Source organism: Dama dama, chromosome 11, assembly GCF_033118175.1.
Source record: "Dama dama isolate Ldn47 chromosome 11, ASM3311817v1, whole genome shotgun sequence".
Taxonomy (NCBI): domain Eukaryota; kingdom Metazoa; phylum Chordata; class Mammalia; order Artiodactyla; family Cervidae; genus Dama; species Dama dama.
Window position 1 is genome coordinate 98,983,864 of NC_083691.1, and position 16,613 is coordinate 99,000,476.

A 16,613-nucleotide genomic window follows, 5' to 3' on the forward strand; every position below is an offset into this window, starting at 1 on the left:
AGATAACTGTCCTAACAGTGTTCTGTTTCCTTTTAAATAAGGGCAATGCCTTAAGCTAAAGGAAGGAGCCCTCAGTTATGGAACACAGATATTGACTGTCAGCCAGTTAGCAGGGAGAGATGTGAGTAGGGTGAGAATTTCTGATGCCCCTGAGTCATAGAAAATTTCCTGGGTCTTAGCACCAACTTGCAAGTGTAGGAGGGAGTAAACATCTGTTGTCATCCTTTGAGATTTTCCTTCCTTTGCCTGAATCCCAGAAAGTGGGGATCCAAAGACTGCATGAATTTGCAGTGATAGGGAAACTATTGTCCATCACTCATAAGCAGAGTTTGCTAAGGACCTGGGACAAAGAACCTGGACACAAAAAAATGAAATGTGCATCTGAGAGAGGAAGAGACATATACAGGTGAGTGAGGAGAAATGATAGAGGAGGGCCAGGGCCAGGGATGCAAGGACTGAGGGACTGTCGTTGCATTTTTGGGCCTTAGATAATGTGCAATTTTCATGGGCGGGAGAAGTTTTCACTGCTATATCCATGGGACAAAAATAACATTAATATTGAAAATAAAGTTTCTTCTGGTTTAACTCAATCAACTCATTGACAATTTAAGAAGCATCGAAAAAGTGTAAGTCCATCTGTACCAAATAGATACTCCCATTTCCCAATGCTGCTCCATTTCACAGTTGAAGAATCTGAGGCATAGAGGGTTTAGTGCATTTTCCCAGGTCTCCCAGTAAGTTAGAAACAGGGCTTGAAGTAGAGGCCTCAGATTTCCAGGTGACTGCCTGGAAATGACTGCCTGTTGGACATCATCGATGGTGCTGATGGCTTTGCTGGCAGGCCTGGCCCCTTCCCCCAAGTCCATGAGCGTGACTGAGTCCTGACCCTCCCCGGGAAATGAGGGACAAGGCACTGGATTGGTGCTCCACCCCAGCGCCCAGGACAGTGACTGGTGCAGACAGAGCCTGATAGATGTTTGATGTCCACAAGGGATGGTGTGGCATTGTGGGGATGTTTTTACAGGAATGTTGAATCTGCTGTGTTTTAATCTTCATTTTCATGCCTTCCAAAAGTTACATAATTTTTGGAGCATTTTTCCACATCTCTAAAATGAGAATAAAAACTACTTCAGTGTGGGTTGGGAGGAGTCATGCAGTTAGAAGGAGTGCTGTGAACAGCCTCCCCCCTCCAACCTGTCCTGCCCACAGGCTAAGGCATTCTTTCTCCCCAGTCAAGAGCAGCTATGGGAACAACTTGTTCCAGGCGTGAAGTTAAAGCCCATCCTACCTGCTGAGACCGGTTTCAATGCAATCCAGATCTCTGTCCGTGGTCCTGACCGAGGGGTGTGTTCTGGTGGGGTGGGAGTATTGGGTGCTAATCTTGGCCATCTTCTTGCTGTGTCACATTCCGCCCCAAGGTGGCTGCTGAAACATGAACATGAACCAGATACGTCGTCAGGACGAGGAAGTAACCGAACACCCAGCTCGTTTGGGAGGGCTGCTCCCCAGACAAGCCTTGGCACATATGTCCTCCTCCATCTCTCTCACAACTCCTGCCACACTGTGTTTTAGTTGGCTCTCTCTGGGTTCTTGTTCCCATTCAGAAGCACAAAAAAGGTCTTTTACTCCTTTGTATAAGCTGCATGCCAAGAACTGCTCAAAATTAAATGCTGATCAAACAAATGAATGAACTTGGTATCCGATGTAAGAAAGCTAAACCCTCATGATTCTCGTCAATGATGCAATGTCCCTCTTAACTCTGACTTTGTGGTGGCTCGGTGGTAAAGAATCCACCTGCCAACGCAGGAGACATGGGTTCAATCCCTGATGCAGGGAGATTCCCACATACTGTGGGGCAACTGAGCCCGGGTACCACAACTGCTGAGCCTGTACTCTAGAGCCCAGGAGCTGCAACAGGACCCACATGCTGCAAATACTGAAGCCCGCACCCTAAAGCCTGTGCTCTGTAACAGGAGCAGCCACTGCAATGAGAAACTTCGTTGCCTCACAGCAGTGAAGACCCAGCAGAGACAAAAATAAATAAACAACTTTTTAAAAAGTAAAAAAAAAAAAAAGTCTGGCTTTGTCATTTGCCTATGTTTATCTTATTAATTTTTGCACATTTTATAGCTCCCTCAAATCTTGTTTTAAAACAAAGCATAAAAAGCCTAAATACTTGACATTTATAAAAACCTTTACAACAAGATATTCAACTGGATACACACTTCATCTCGTTTAATCCTCAAAATAACCTCATCAGACACATACAATTTCTGTTTTTATTTAAAGATGACTAAATTGAGATCCCAGTGCTAGAAATATGACCATTAATACTCTCCCTTCAGCAAACAGTGGAAGGTGCTCCTCTGATCGATGAGAAAAGAAAACTGATGTCAGTGCACAGCTAGCATGAGGGAAACAGACAGACCAGTTGCATGATTTCTGATCAAAATTCTGCAGGAGGAAAATAAATTCCTGAGGATAGTTTCTCTGAGGCAGATGAGCACAGGCTTTCTTGAGCAGCCGCATGGCTTAAGTGTGTCAGAAGTCAGTTGAGACCACTCCAGAGAAAAATGGTGATTTCCAGAAATAGCCCAGTGGCTCACTCCAGAACTAAATTAATTTCATATCCAAAGGAAGGTCGGTGCAGGGAGCCCAGAGCACTGTACCAAAGTACTCAACAGAGATGTGGTCCGTGCTCATCACAAGTTACTCAGGGAGGGGAAGATACTGGCTTAGATAGTCCTGGTTCATCTCTGAGGTTTGATAGCTTAAGTCCATGATTTAATTAAAATATTATCATTTTCTCAATAGATAAAAAATGGTTTTGATTTTTGAAAACTATGTTCATTTATGTAACTTAGTTTCTGGCTGACCACAGGAGATACAAAGAAATATAAGACAAAGACAGTTCTCAAGGATCTCAAAAGTGGGGCAGATGACAGATACCAAAGAGTCCTGCTGGTTGTATCAAGAGCTTGGATTCTACTCTAAGCCCAGCAGGGATGTGGTCAGATGTGTAAAGGTTATTCTGGCTGCAGTGGGGAGGGTATATTCAGGGAACACGAGCAGCTAAGTGCTGCAGTATCTCAGGGGAGAGAGACCATAGTTGCCTGAACTAGGTTTGTGGTAGTGAATCAAATATAATAAATTTAAAAACTGAGTGGATAGGAGCACGGGGCCGTGGTAGTTGATCGAGGATAAATGAGGGAGCCGTGCTGCCACGACTGCGAGGGTATGGGGTTGGTGGTGCTGCCCACTGAGGCGGGGACTGGGCAAGGAGGGGGGCAGAGGAAGAGAACGTTCCCGTTTGAGATATCTGCAGCAACTGTGACGCCAACATCTGAAACAAGAATCCCCCATTAAAGAAATACATCTATAATGTGAAATCCTCCATCCCGTGAGTTTTGAGCTGAGCCCTGACTGTACGCAGTTATGTGCCAGGCAACACGCTAAGAGCTAGGGTTTTGTTAGAAAACAATATGCAGCTTTGTCCTCAGGGAGCTTACAGTGGGATCTAGAGAGCCTCTTAAAGAACTCTGGGACTCTGTTGAAAACCTATCAAAATTGCTCTTTGTACATTTCCAGGAAAATTGTACCAGACGAAGAAAAATCTCGATGCCCCCAGTCTGGCCCTTTCCTGAACCGCCCTTTCCACTCTGGGCTCAAACCCTGACCCGGATGCCAGTGAATGGAGGCAGCACTTCTGGACCCTCACAGACCTGCCCACTGTCGAGAGCTCCTACATGCCAGGCACAGGGTAGGTGCTTGTGTAAAAAAGCACCTTTAACCCGCCCAGCTGCCTCCCTCTTCCTTCCCTTTTCCAGTGAAGAAACTGAAGAGGTGAGCAGCTTCCCTAATGTTGTTGCTTGCGACCTGAGCCAAGATTAACAAAAATCTGATCCCAGCGCCTGATCGTGTAAAGTCTGTGGGTAGAAAAGAACTGGCATTGTTTTTTGGCCTAAGCAGTAGGGCCCCTGCCTGGGGGTCCCATTCTTTAAAGGACCCACTCTGACCACTTTCCAACCACAGCCCATGACCAAGGGGACATGCCTACCCAGAACCCTGCCCCCTGCCCTAGGCGACGCTCTGGATGCCCTGGACCCCCAAATTCTCCACCCAGCAGGCTGTGGACTGGCTCTAGAGCCTGCTGGGGCCTCTTCCCAGGTCTGTCTTCCTGAGAAGTGTGTCAGTGTGCATGCCCTTGGACTTCCAGGTGGCTCAGGAGGAGCTGTTTGTGAGGGAGGGTTAAATGGAGCTTGGAGGTGTGGGCAGAATGCCCACATGCATGTGTGAAAGTCCCCCCGCCCCGTGACTTGGGATAAACCCAAAGGGAAAAGAAGGGGGCAAACCATGGATGGAGACCAGAGACCAAATCTCCCCATGCTGCCCTGTTCTGAGGCCACTGTGACACGTGTGCAAACCCAGAAGTGCTAGATTGCGAACCCTCCTTGGGCAACCCTTGGCTGATAGAACCCAGAACCAAGGATAGATATTCCCCTCTTTTGTCCCCTCAGGAAGACAATTCAGACCTATATTCTACAGGGCTCTTTGGAGAAGCCCTTGAAGGGTCCAACCAGTTGCCCATAGTGGTGATTAGCTTGATAATCTACACTTGGGGTGTTTTCCCCTTTTTTCCTTGTTTTCTCTTCCAAGACTCTTACTTCTCTTCCTTGGAACCACTTGGGGAAAGTATGCCCTTACCCAAGATTCTGTGGGTTTTTATGGTGAGAGGAGTGAATTACCTCAACTCAGAATGTTTTTTAGTTATTTAGATATGGTAAGTGGCCCTTGACCCAGACCTCTCAAGGGTTAGAAGTAATCTAATTTTCTTTTTTAATTCTGTGTTCTTTATCCAGGAGAATGAGGTTGGGTAGGACAGGGCAAAATGTACATATAATTAAAGGAAAATGTTAGTTTAAGATAAATCATAAGATCTTTTCCCCCTAGTTGTTTCATAAATGTCATAATGGTTGTCTTTTTAAAATTACTTAAAAGAATAAGGGTCAAAACAAGGTCTATATAGTCTGATTGCTTGATGTATCTCTTTGGTATTTTTAAATCTAAAGCTTCTATGCATTTCTCTTCTTTCTTTTTATGGAAAAAAACAAAACTGCTTGTACTACTGAATTTCCCACAGTATGGATTTTTGCCAATTCCAATTTTACAATGTTTCCTGTAAATTGGTAGCTGTACTCAGGATGTGGTTAAATTTGGGTTCCATATTTTTTTGCAAGAATATTCCTTTGGGTGATTTTAGCAGCCATTGGTGATCATTGATTCATTAGGAGTTGCATATTGGTGATATTCTACCATTCCATCTTCCTAAGTTAGCTGAAATATTCTTAAAAACAAAAAAGAAAATTTGACACTATTTGGCTGCTCAGTAGTATGACTCATACAGGAAAGGCAGATACATGCATGCTAAGTCACTTCAGTTGTGTCCGACTCTGAGACCCAATGGATTGTATAGCCTGCCATGCTCCTCTGTCCATGGGATTCTGCAGGCAAGAACACCATCATGGGTTGTCGTGCCCTCCTCCAGGGGATCTTCCTGACCCGGGGATCAAACCCGCATCTCTTATGTCTCCTGCATAGGCAGGCAGTTTCTTTACCACTGAAGCCACATGGGAAGCTCAGGAAAGGCAGGATAAACATTTAATTCTTTTCCATTAATACCAGCTTTTAAGCCATGATAACCCAAATGATTCCCCAACTGCCCAAGTGCTTTCACATCTCTTGGCCCCATAAACTCTAGAACTCACAGATGAGATCATGAAATTAAAACCAGTAATACTGAGGCTCTGTTGAGAATGGAAACCACCATCCCGCCAGGGTTCCCTGAGTGTGGGACACCTGCATATCCATCATTTGTACATCCTCAGGAACCTTAAGAGGTAATAGTGAAGCTGATTGTGGAGGTGAGGAAATGCAGGTCAGGGTCTCTCTGCCCGTGAAGTCCATGTTGTGGTTTGTTTTGTAGTATCACATGCACTGCAGGAGATTAGAAGTGCACAAATATAATTTTAATTTTCAAGCATGGGAAGAAGATACATCCTACTAACTACTAGGGTGACCCTGAAGCAGACCCCAGGTGTGAGTAGTTTGTGATCATCTCCCAAATCCATGTGTGTTTTCCAGGGCTTGACTGGGGAACTTAGGACACACTGTTTCAGACAATTTTTTCTTTTTTTAACAGCATCACTAAATCCAACGTGCTTTCTTCCCACTGACACACTTACTGATTCTTCCAGTGTGCTCAACATTGCAACTGGCCCTGAGGAGCATGAAGATGAAGAAAACAGGTCCCTGTCTTTGAAGACACAAATCTGCATGAGGAAACAGGCATGTAAACAGCAGTGGGAGGAAAGAGAGGTGCTGAAATGGAGACAGAGGCATGATGAGAAGTGGTGCAGATGGCGGGGGACTAATTCTGTCTTAGGGTCCACTGAGGTCTGAGGAGACTCCTTATGTGAAGAGCAATCACTGTGATTATTTAACATTATTCAACATCTACCCCGTGTGAACCACTGTGCTGTGCACCTTTAAGGATTTGATTGTCTTTTGTGCATAGCTCTAACTCTCTCCACTGTTCTTGGCTTGGACAGCTAAGTAGGCAGAAATCTAACACAACTTGCCCAGCTATTCTTGTGTTTTTCTCGTTCCTTTATTAACTCCAGAAGACTTAAAGGAGTTAATAAACTTTACTTAAAATATTTTATCTCCAAAACACCCATCATATACTCATGGTAGGTAATAAAAAGTAGGTGGCATAAATGGAGGAAGATCCAGGTGAGTAACTGCAATGATGACAATGATAATTACAACAGTATATTTATTAGCCTTTACTCTTTGCCTGGTACTGTTCTCGATAACTTAAGGTGTGTTAAACTCATTTGATCCTCCTAACACTTCTGTGAATGAGTCATGCTGAGCATTTACATCCCATTTAAGAATGGAGGAGAATTTATGAGGGAGACAGCATGTAAGCCACAAAGGAAGTCAAAACATGCAAAGCCCTATTCTTTAAATTGAAATGTGCTTCTGAAAAAAAATCTTGGTCCCCACTTGTGATGACTAACTTCTCATACTAAAAAAATATTGTCCATGTCCTGTCCTCTTTTTTATTCTGGCTTAAACATGAAAACCAGTCCTGGTTCCATGTGTGTCAACTGACACATTGTCATTTTCCAAAACCAGGATGTAGCGCACCAATAGAGAGGTGTGAGGCCTCTGTGAATGATCATTGTCCTGGGTACTGACTTCTGTTCAATCAGGGTCTGGCAGGTCCGATCAGTGAGGCAGTAAGTCTGGACACAAGGCCACGCCAAGCAAATGGGAATCCCAATCAGGGGAGAGCCCTGCAGGCGTGCTGGACGGGCACACTTGGCCCAGCTTCCGTTTTCTCAAGCTGGGATGGACCATTGTTACCACTTGGGGTCTTTGATCTTCTCAGAAGTAACCTGTCTCGGCTTCAGCCATTTCAAGCCTCCACAACTCAACTTACCTAGCATCACCCTGGGCAAAGCACTCAGCCAATTAGTAAGTGTGAGGTTGGGCAGGCTCATTTTGTCAAATTAAACTTCAAAGATAAGTTAGTAACTCCCACAAAGTTTGCACACCTTGGAACTTTTATCTAAAGCATACTTGTAATTGCCTTTTCCTTCTTTCATGCTTCATCTGAGTACTTCAGGGTAGAAGGGAAAATCTCTAATGCTGAACCACTGAATCACTCAGACGTGAGCCGGCCACAGAACAAACACAGTGACCAGAGCAGATATTAGTACATGAACTCAATGATAAGGGTGTTGTGTTTTCAAGCAGTTCCCTGAGTAAAATATCTTTTGTTTGAGACAAATGACATTGGAAAGACAATATAGGTGGTCATGTGTACTGTACTAAGAGAAAGGAGAGCTGGAGTCTCTCTTTAGCTCAGCCTTCAATTCGGGCATGTGACCTAGCACTTTAGTTTCTTCATCTAATAATGGGACATAGACTATGGCACATAGATGAAATCTTCCACAGAAACCCAATTCAAAAAACATTCACTTGTAGTGTTTTATTTAAATGTTTGATAATTTTTATAAAGACAATCAGTGGGATATAAGTTAATTTTGACCATAATATCCAAATAGTAAAGTTAGGTAAGGAACACATATCAACCAATACTATCTCTATTCATTTGGGGTTTTAAAATATTTAAATATACATTTTAAAAACCCTTAAAATGCAGGTAGAATACCTTTGGGAACTCTGTGGAACAGAGTTACAAACCAAGACCCTGTAGATTATTAAAGGGCCTCCTGTTTCAGAATTTCCATGATGGGACAAAACCCTACAGTGCAAATACTGTACCTGATAGTTTTCTCCTATTTGCTATGAATGTGATCCTATATGGAGGGGATTCAAAAACAGGAAGGGGAAGCAACTATATATAATGTCAATATTCTCTGGACATGGCATAAGTATAAACAACTTAAATATCAGAACTTAATGTGAGAAGGTGAAAATTATATTAATAGGCAAAGATTTTAATAACAAAATACTAGCAAACCAAATCTAGTAATACATAAAAAGTATCTTATACCATGATCAAGTGATACTTATTCCAGGCATGCAAAGTTGGCTTATCATCCAAAATTAATCAGCCTAGTATACCATATTGGGCTTCCAGCGTAGCGCAGCTGGTAAAGAATCCACCTGCAATGCAGGAGACCTGGGTTCAATTCCTGGGTCAGGAAGTTCCCCTGGAGAAGGGATAGGCTACCCACTCCAGTATTCTTGCCTAGAGAATCCCCATGGACAGAGGAGCCTGGTGGGCTACAGTCCATGGGGTCACACAGAGTTGACTGCAACTAGGCACAACATAGCACAGTACACTGTATGAATAGGTTAGGGTAAAAACATGTTCATCTCAATGGGCACAAGAAAAGCATTTGATAAATCCAACATATCTTCATGATAAAACTATCAATAAACTAGAAGGAAATGTCCTCAACCTGATTAAGGGCATCTACAATCAACTCATTTTCAACAATGGTGCCAAGATAACTCAATGAGGGAAAGAATAAAGGGTATTTTCATCAAATGTTGCTGGTATGTAAAACAATACATACCATTCATAAAAATTAATTCAAAATAGGTCATAGACTTAAATATAAGGGTTAAAACTATAAAGTTTCTAGAGGAAGACATAGGAGTAAATCTTCAGGACCTTAGGTTAGACAGCGGTTCCCTAGATATGACATCAAAAGTACAATGGACTAAAAAAAAAGATTGGGCTTCATAAAAAAATAAATAAAACCTTTGTGCATCAAATGACACCATCAAGAAATAAAAAGGCAACCCACAGAATGGAAAAAATAATTTAAAATCATATATTGGTAAGGGCCTTGTACCCAAAATATGTAAAGAACTATTACAACTCAATAATAAAAAGACAAGTAACTCAATTAAATAATGGGCGAAGGACTTGAATACATATTTCTCTAAAGAGATACACAAATGTTCAACAAGCACATGAAGAAATGCTTAATATATTTAGTTATGGAGAAATGTAAGTCAGAATCATGATATCATTTCACACCGCCTAAAAGGGCCATAATTAAGAAATAAAAAGAGAATAACAAGTGTTGGTAAGGATGTGGAGAAGCTGGAATCTTCACACACTGCTGGTAGGAATGTAAATGGTATAGCCACTTTGGAAAACAACTGGGCAGTTCCTCAAAATGCTAAAAATAGTCACCATAAGACCCAGGAATTCCACTCATAGGCAGATACCTAATGAAAATATATGTCCACACAACTTGTATTTCAGTGTTCATAGCAGCATTATTCATAATAGTCCCCCAGTGGAAACAAACTAAATGTCCATCAACTGATAGATAAACAAAATATGGTGTATCTACATAGTGTTATTCAGGTGGGATTTCATTTGGCAGTTAAAAAGGATACAATACTGATACCTGCTACAACATGGATGAACCTTGAAAACATTATATACTAAGGTGTGTTAACATCTACACGGGGTAGAAGTAAGCAAGCTAGACACAAAATGCCACATATTGTATAATTCAATTCCTATGAAATGTCCAGAATAGGCAAACCCACAGAGACAGAAAATAGATTAGTGGCTGCCAGGGACAAGGATGGGAGGGGAGTGAGAAAAGAAAATGTCTGATAATGGGTGCAGGATTTCCTTTTGGAGTGTTGAAAATTGTTAAACTGCAACCTGCAGAGGGTGGAGTTCTCCCACTTCTGAACTCTATGCATTTCTATAACCCAAACAAAGGGCAGCTTGCACATACCAGCTGTAGATTTTCAATTCCTGACTGAGAAAAAAAGCTAACATTGTTCCCCAAACAGGAAGAGATTTAGGGTGAAAGAGAATGCACTGAAATTGTAACAATGTTATCAATTCTGTTATTAACCACCAAACAGAGGCTTGCCACATGCCTGGAAAGTGTCTTGGTCTTTTGCAGAGATGATTCAAAATTCATGGGACTCTGGTTTCCTGAGCTTTCAGTTCAGCTCCGTTCAGTCGCTCAGTTGTGTCCGACTCTTTGCAACCCCATGAATCCCAGCACGCCAGGCCTCCCTGTCTATCACCAACTCCCGGAGTTTACTCACACCCATGTCCATCGAGTCGGTGATGCCATCCAGCCATCTCATCCTCTGTCGTCCCCTTCTCCTCCTGCCCCCAATCCCTCCCAGCATCAGGATCTTTTCCAATGAGTCAACTCTTTGCATGAGGTGACCAAAGTACTGGAGTTTCAGCTTTAAGTGTACTCAGTTTCTAAATGACTACTTTGCAATAAGATTCAGCTGCTCAGGCTGAGATTCCAAGAAGATGAAACTACTTTCTAGATGTTGCTAGAGCCAGTGAACCCAGATCTCTGTAGCCAGCCTTATAGATGCTCGCTGCAGAATTATGTCTGTTCCTCCCAACCCACACACACACATACACTTACTCACAGTCATCAAGGCCAGGCAAAGGACCTCCCTTCTTTCCCCAAGGACCCATTTCCAAGACTAGCGGCAGGCACAGGAAATAAAGTATGTTATTTCCCCTTAATTAACTTTTGGGATATGATTATAATAGTACACTGTCATTATAGTAAATTATAAAATGGTCGTATCCAACTTTGAGCACTTGCCATACCAGGCACTGTGCTGAGAAATTCACTCCAATTGCTTCATTTCTTCTCCTAACAACCCAATGAGGCAGATAGTATAACTCCTGCTACCAATTTGCACAGGAAGAACCTTGGGCTCAGAATGGCTAACACCAGTTATTGTTAACAATGGTTATTTAAAGTCACCCAGCGGCAGCACTGGGGAACAAAAGTCTGTTTGGGTTTAACCCCTACACTAGATTATTCTAATACAAGATGGAATGTGTGAAATTCCTCATAGAACAACAAAAGAGGGACTCTTCTGGTGGTCCAGAGGTTGAGACTTCAGGCTTCCAAATCCCTGGTAGGGGAACTAGGATCTGCATGCTGAAGCCAAAAATAAATAAATAAAACAGGACAAAAGAAGTGCTTTGGGGATGAGATGAGGTCCAGGGTGTGGGCCATGTGAGAGAAGATGCAGCATATCCAGGGAAGAGTTGATACCAAACTGTCCTGAATGGCACCCTCCCATTGGAGCCTACTAATCACCCAGCTAAGACTCGCCATAAGCTTCCAGACCTCCCTCTCCCTCACTTTCCTATATCTACCGTCACCAAGTCCTCTAGGTTATCTGTCCCCTCTGTTGCCTTCCATTCTTCCATTCACTAATTCAGAAATGGGTTGAGCCCTAACCATGTGCCAGGACTGTACCAGGCAGTAGGGGTGTGACAGTGAACAATCCAGAAGCAGCTCCTGGCCTCTTGAGTTCTGCTCCCACCTTTGTCCAGGCTCTTGTCCCACTCTCCAGGATTGTCAAAACAAATCCACCCATGCCTCTTGCTGTGGAAGTGCAGAGTCCTAACCACAGGACCACTAGGGAATTCCCACACAGTAGTTCTAATCACGTCATTCAGAAACTTTTAGAGGTGGCCTATTTTCTCCAGCGTGTAGCCTTAGCCTGACAAAGATTTTTTTGTAACCTGGATCATATTACCTTAAAAGTGATGCTCCATTTAAACCAAATCATTCACCCTTTCCTTAAGGGTGGCAAGAGTTTTCTCATCCTACTTACTAGCATAGAATGTTCACCAAAGCCCACTCTGCACTGGCTTTTATTTCTCAGTCCCCCTTCCAGAGCAGCTGAGGACTGAGTGGCAGGCTCTGGCCAGCAGAATCCCCTGTTGATGAAGTCCCCCTGCCCCACCAAGCCTTGGAACCTCAGACATTGCATAGGCAATACACTAAGCTGCTGAGATGTTCTGAATCTATTACTGAATGCAAGTTTATGTGCCAGAAACACAGTGAGACCAAGTAATATCAAAACCAAAATGTTGCAGTTTGGAGCAGAGAAAGGTTTATTGCAGGGCCATGCAAGAAGACAGGTGGCTCTTGCCTTAAAAACCCCAAACTCCCTGAAAGCTTTCAGTAAAGCCTTTTTCTAGGAAACGTGATGGAGGGGTGTGGTGAGTTGTCGCACACTTCATGGAGTCACATCCTTTGTTCTAGAGGTCAGGTCATGAGGCTCCTGTAAACCTCCACCAAATCCACCAAACAAATGTAGTAAAGCACAGAGAAGCCTGGCGTGCTGCAGTCCACGGAGTCACAAAGAGTAGGACACGACTTAGCGACTGAACAACAAATGTTATTCTCTGTTCTGAAAAGGAAGGGCAAGGTCCCAAGACTCAACTCCCTCTGATGCCTTGGCCCTGGCTAAGGCGGGGTGGGGAGGCAGGGGGGCAGGAGGGTAGGGGGTGTGTGTGTGTTGGGGGGGGGTGTCTCTGCTGGTGCCCTTCACCCTGCCCAGGAGTGTTCCTCCAGCACCCAGTCTTGGTTCCTCCTGCCAGCACCCTCAGGGCCAGGTCCCCAGACCCTGCTCGGCCATCATCACTGGGTGACCCGAACCCAGCCAGCCCCCAGGCTTGTCATTTAACCTGGAGAGAACCATTTGTATCGGATCAACAGGAATACCCATTGCAGAAAATACTCTTCAGGTCAGTTCCCGGATCCTAACGACCGCCCTTGGTTGAAAAGAGCCCCACCCACAGAGGTGGACCTGAAGTAACCATGTGCAAGGTTCTTGAAACTTAACCCTCACCTCCGGCCACTTACTAGGGATGGACAGCTGATCTATGCTGGACCGAGTTTTGAAACCTGAAGGGAGAGACTGAAGCTGGCTGAAGCTGGTACCTGAATGGCAGTGTCCACATACTCCAGTTGCTGAGGCTTCCACAGACTCGGACCTTTGAAGATTACCTCCGCCATTAGAAGGCCACCTCTGCCATTAGATCGTGGAGGCAGAGATGGGGGAGAGGTTCCCAGGGCAGCGGGGCCGGGGGCTCTGGAGCTACAGAGGACACAGCCCTCAGCCTGTCCTGGGACACCCAGCTCACCCAAGGGCCCCCAGGCTAGAGGACCTGGAGGGTTGTGGGGAGAAGGCTGCCATCCACTTCCCACAGCACCCTCTGCCATGACGCCCACTGTGAGGGCGACCGTTGGGAAGCCAGCAGGACCTCTAACGGACAGGCTCTGGGCCTCACGCTCAAGATCTCGCGAGAATTATCGTGAGCTAACGGCTGCGCGCTGCCCCACCCATCTTATTAATACGTCTCCCTGCTACCGCAGGGCTAGCCCGTGCAGATTCAATTCATGTCTTTGCGCCCGCTAGTCTCTCTGCCTAGAGAGACCTTTCCCCTCTTGCTCCTCAGTTGAAATTCCTTAGTTTCTACTCCAGTATGGCCTCTCCTGGGGTAAAGGGGTGGCGGTGGTCTGTCATCCCCACGTCTGTACGATGCGGGCCGGATCACCTCTATTTCAGTCCAGAGAGGAGGCCATCTCTGCACCGTCATGTGCGGAGACCGGGGCTGTGTTTGTTTAGTTAATTCTCTCTCCCACAGGGCTTAGTCGTGATTTGTACTCAGGAGTAGTCAGTGAGCAGCAGACAGGAGTTAGGTCAGAGCGAAAACCATTTCCCCCCAGCCTCATTGTAACAATTGGAGGATGAGAATGAAAGCTGGACCCATCCCAGCCTGGAGGCCACAGGGATTAGGGTTTCAGGTGAACAGACAGCTAGGCGGTGTGGGGGCGGGGGGGGGGGGGGGGGAGGTGAGCGCCGGCAGCACCTGATCATTGCCATCCCTCTTTCACAACTGCAGGAAACCCTCAGCCTGTGCAGGATCTGGGGGAGCTACTACTCAAGAACCTCTGCAGCTTCCGACTGTTTACCTCCTGGGTACCAGGGCGATGGGAAATTGGTCGTCATGGCAACCCCATTATTGACAAGACGCTGCAACAGCGGGCAGACAGTGAATGAGGACAGGAAACGCATTAAGCACAGGAGCATCAAAGGCAAGAGGCACAAGCAGCCCTGGCCAAAGTCCCTGCTAAAGTGACTGAGATCTTGCAGAACTAGTCACCCAAAGAGCATCTAGTGACCCTCTCCTGGCATCCAGCACCCATCGAGGGCCCCATTTATGATGGAACAGAGGCGCCACATCCTCTAATTCTCCCACTAGTTCAGTGAAATCCTAACGCGCTTCCCTGACCCAGCAGAATTTCCAAGAATCCGAAACTTGGGCGTACAAGCTTAGAGCTAGTGGCTGTGACTGCGGTCTCCTCCCTTCTCCCAGCCTGACTTTCCAGCGCCCCATCCAGTGATTTCTCACTCAAGTATGTCACCCCATGCCTAGACAACGATATCAGTTGTGAATTTTTATGAATGAAAGTGTGTGTGCGTGCGTGGGTGTGTAGGTTGGTAGGCTGGAGGGCAGGTCCAGAGAGACTGAACTCTCCCGGAGAGAGCCTGAATCCAGGTCCGGAGCTACTGCCCCAGTGTTGGAGGTAGCAGGGAAGGTGCCGACTGCAGCTTCGCCCCTCTGGAAGGTTTAGGGAGGCGCGCCCACTATCACGCTGTCGGGTTTCCTGATCAGGAGTTGTGCCGGCGGAACTCCTCGCAGGCAGCCCTCCACCGCCGCGGAGACCACAGACCCGGGCTTGGGGTTTTCTTTGCTGCTGCCCTCGTCATCCTCGGCCACATCCCGCGTCTAACTAGGGATACCCACTTCAGAATGACAACGTTTAAAGTCTCAGCAACAGCATAAGATAAGGCAGCTGTGAATTGGGGGATTACACGGAGAGGAGAATGAATCGGCCCTTCCTCCGGTCGTCCAGCCCTTGCCCGGGAAGGCTGGAGCGCAATGGGTTGCTGGCCGCGCCCCTCGAGGATTGGGAGTGGGGGCGGCGGCTGAGCTGGGGAGAAAAGCCTGAGGATGAGGACAGAGAGCCCGTGTGATTATCCGCTTAGGGGATTGCTAAGGATCAGAAGACCCCCCCCCCCCCGACCCCGCCCCTTCTTGCTCCTAAACGCTAAGCCCCTAAGGCCGGAGCAGCCAAGATCTCGGATTATGATTTTATCATTAAAAAAAACCAAAAGTGACTGCTCACTCCCCCAGAGAATTTTAATTCTTTGCCTCTTCCTCAGCCCACCTGTCTCCGGATCCTCAAGGCTGAGTAGGGTCCAGCGGAGGCAGTCCCCCGACCCCCGTCCGCGTTCCCCTTGGCTCCTGCTCCCTCCAAGTCGTGGTCACAACTTCCTCAGGAGCCGCGCACGCTAGGGGAGACTCTGCGCGGGACCCGGATCTGGAGCCCGGGGAAAGAGGCGGCCACGAGCCTCTTCTAGGACGGACGGCCGTGAAGGCGGGGCGTCCGGGTACCCGGGATCTTGGGGAGGTGTCTTGGGGGTGATGTCAGGTGGACATCCTTTTGCTGAAGGAGCCCAGGTTCTTCTGCCTCCAGCCTCGACGGCTCAGCCTGACTTGGCCCAGCGCGGCGGCTGCGGGACGTGAGTAGAAGGGGGTGCGATAGATTTGGGAAGCAGGGACGGCTTCTAGTCCTTTGATTGCTGCTGGAAGGATGTGTGTCCCGGGGTGGGAGCAGAGCTGGCCCTTGCTTCTGCCCCTTTCTCCCCTGTTTCAGCACCGGGGGCTGCGGACAGCGCCGCGCCCACCCGAGGGCCCCGCTACCCTAGTCCCTTGAGCGCATATCTTTAATCCACTTTCATACTGGAGTCTGCGTCCCCCGCGCACCTCCCAGCGCCCCAAGAATCACCAGCTCAAGAGCCCCTAAATTCCTTACCCCACCAAAGTTTGAGCTCGCCGCGGCGCGCCTGTGCCTGGCGGAGCGTCTCTTCTTCGCTCTGGACAGCAGCTCCCGCCTTGCTCGCTCCCACACGCTCCAGCCCCAGGACCCTCCTCTGCTGGCAGCGGAAGGAGCCGGTTGCCTCCCTCTCTCTGCGAAAGTCAGGTGAGGCTCTGCAGCCTCAAAGGCGGTTCCGGAAGAGGCCGAAGCCGCTCGATCGTATCGCGGTGCCCTCTGAGGCAAGAGGGGCGAGCCAGGAGCAAGCAAGCAGCAAGGTCCGTCTGTCAAATCTGGACTCGCTCCTAACCGCGAATAGCCTTCTTGGACTCTTTCCTGGGATTTTGTTTTTTGTTTTAAAACTGGTAG

At 46.7% G+C, this 16,613-nt stretch overlaps 1 protein-coding gene across 1 annotated transcript in view; it reads right to left on the reverse strand.

The window, feature by feature from the left end:
* The window catches only part of CNGA3 (cyclic nucleotide gated channel subunit alpha 3), a 37,467-nt gene extending 21,119 nt beyond the window's left edge, over positions 1-16,348 (reverse strand). The window contains exons 1-2 of the mRNA XM_061156330.1: positions 16,245-16,348; positions 1,289-1,425 (exon numbers count right to left, since the gene is read on the reverse strand). Of these exons, the coding sequence (XP_061012313.1) occupies positions 1,289-1,389 (101 nt within the window). The 5' untranslated portion in view covers positions 1,390-1,425; positions 16,245-16,348. The remainder of the gene's footprint in view (positions 1-1,288; positions 1,426-16,244) is intronic.
* Between the last annotated feature and the right edge of the window lie 265 nt (positions 16,349-16,613).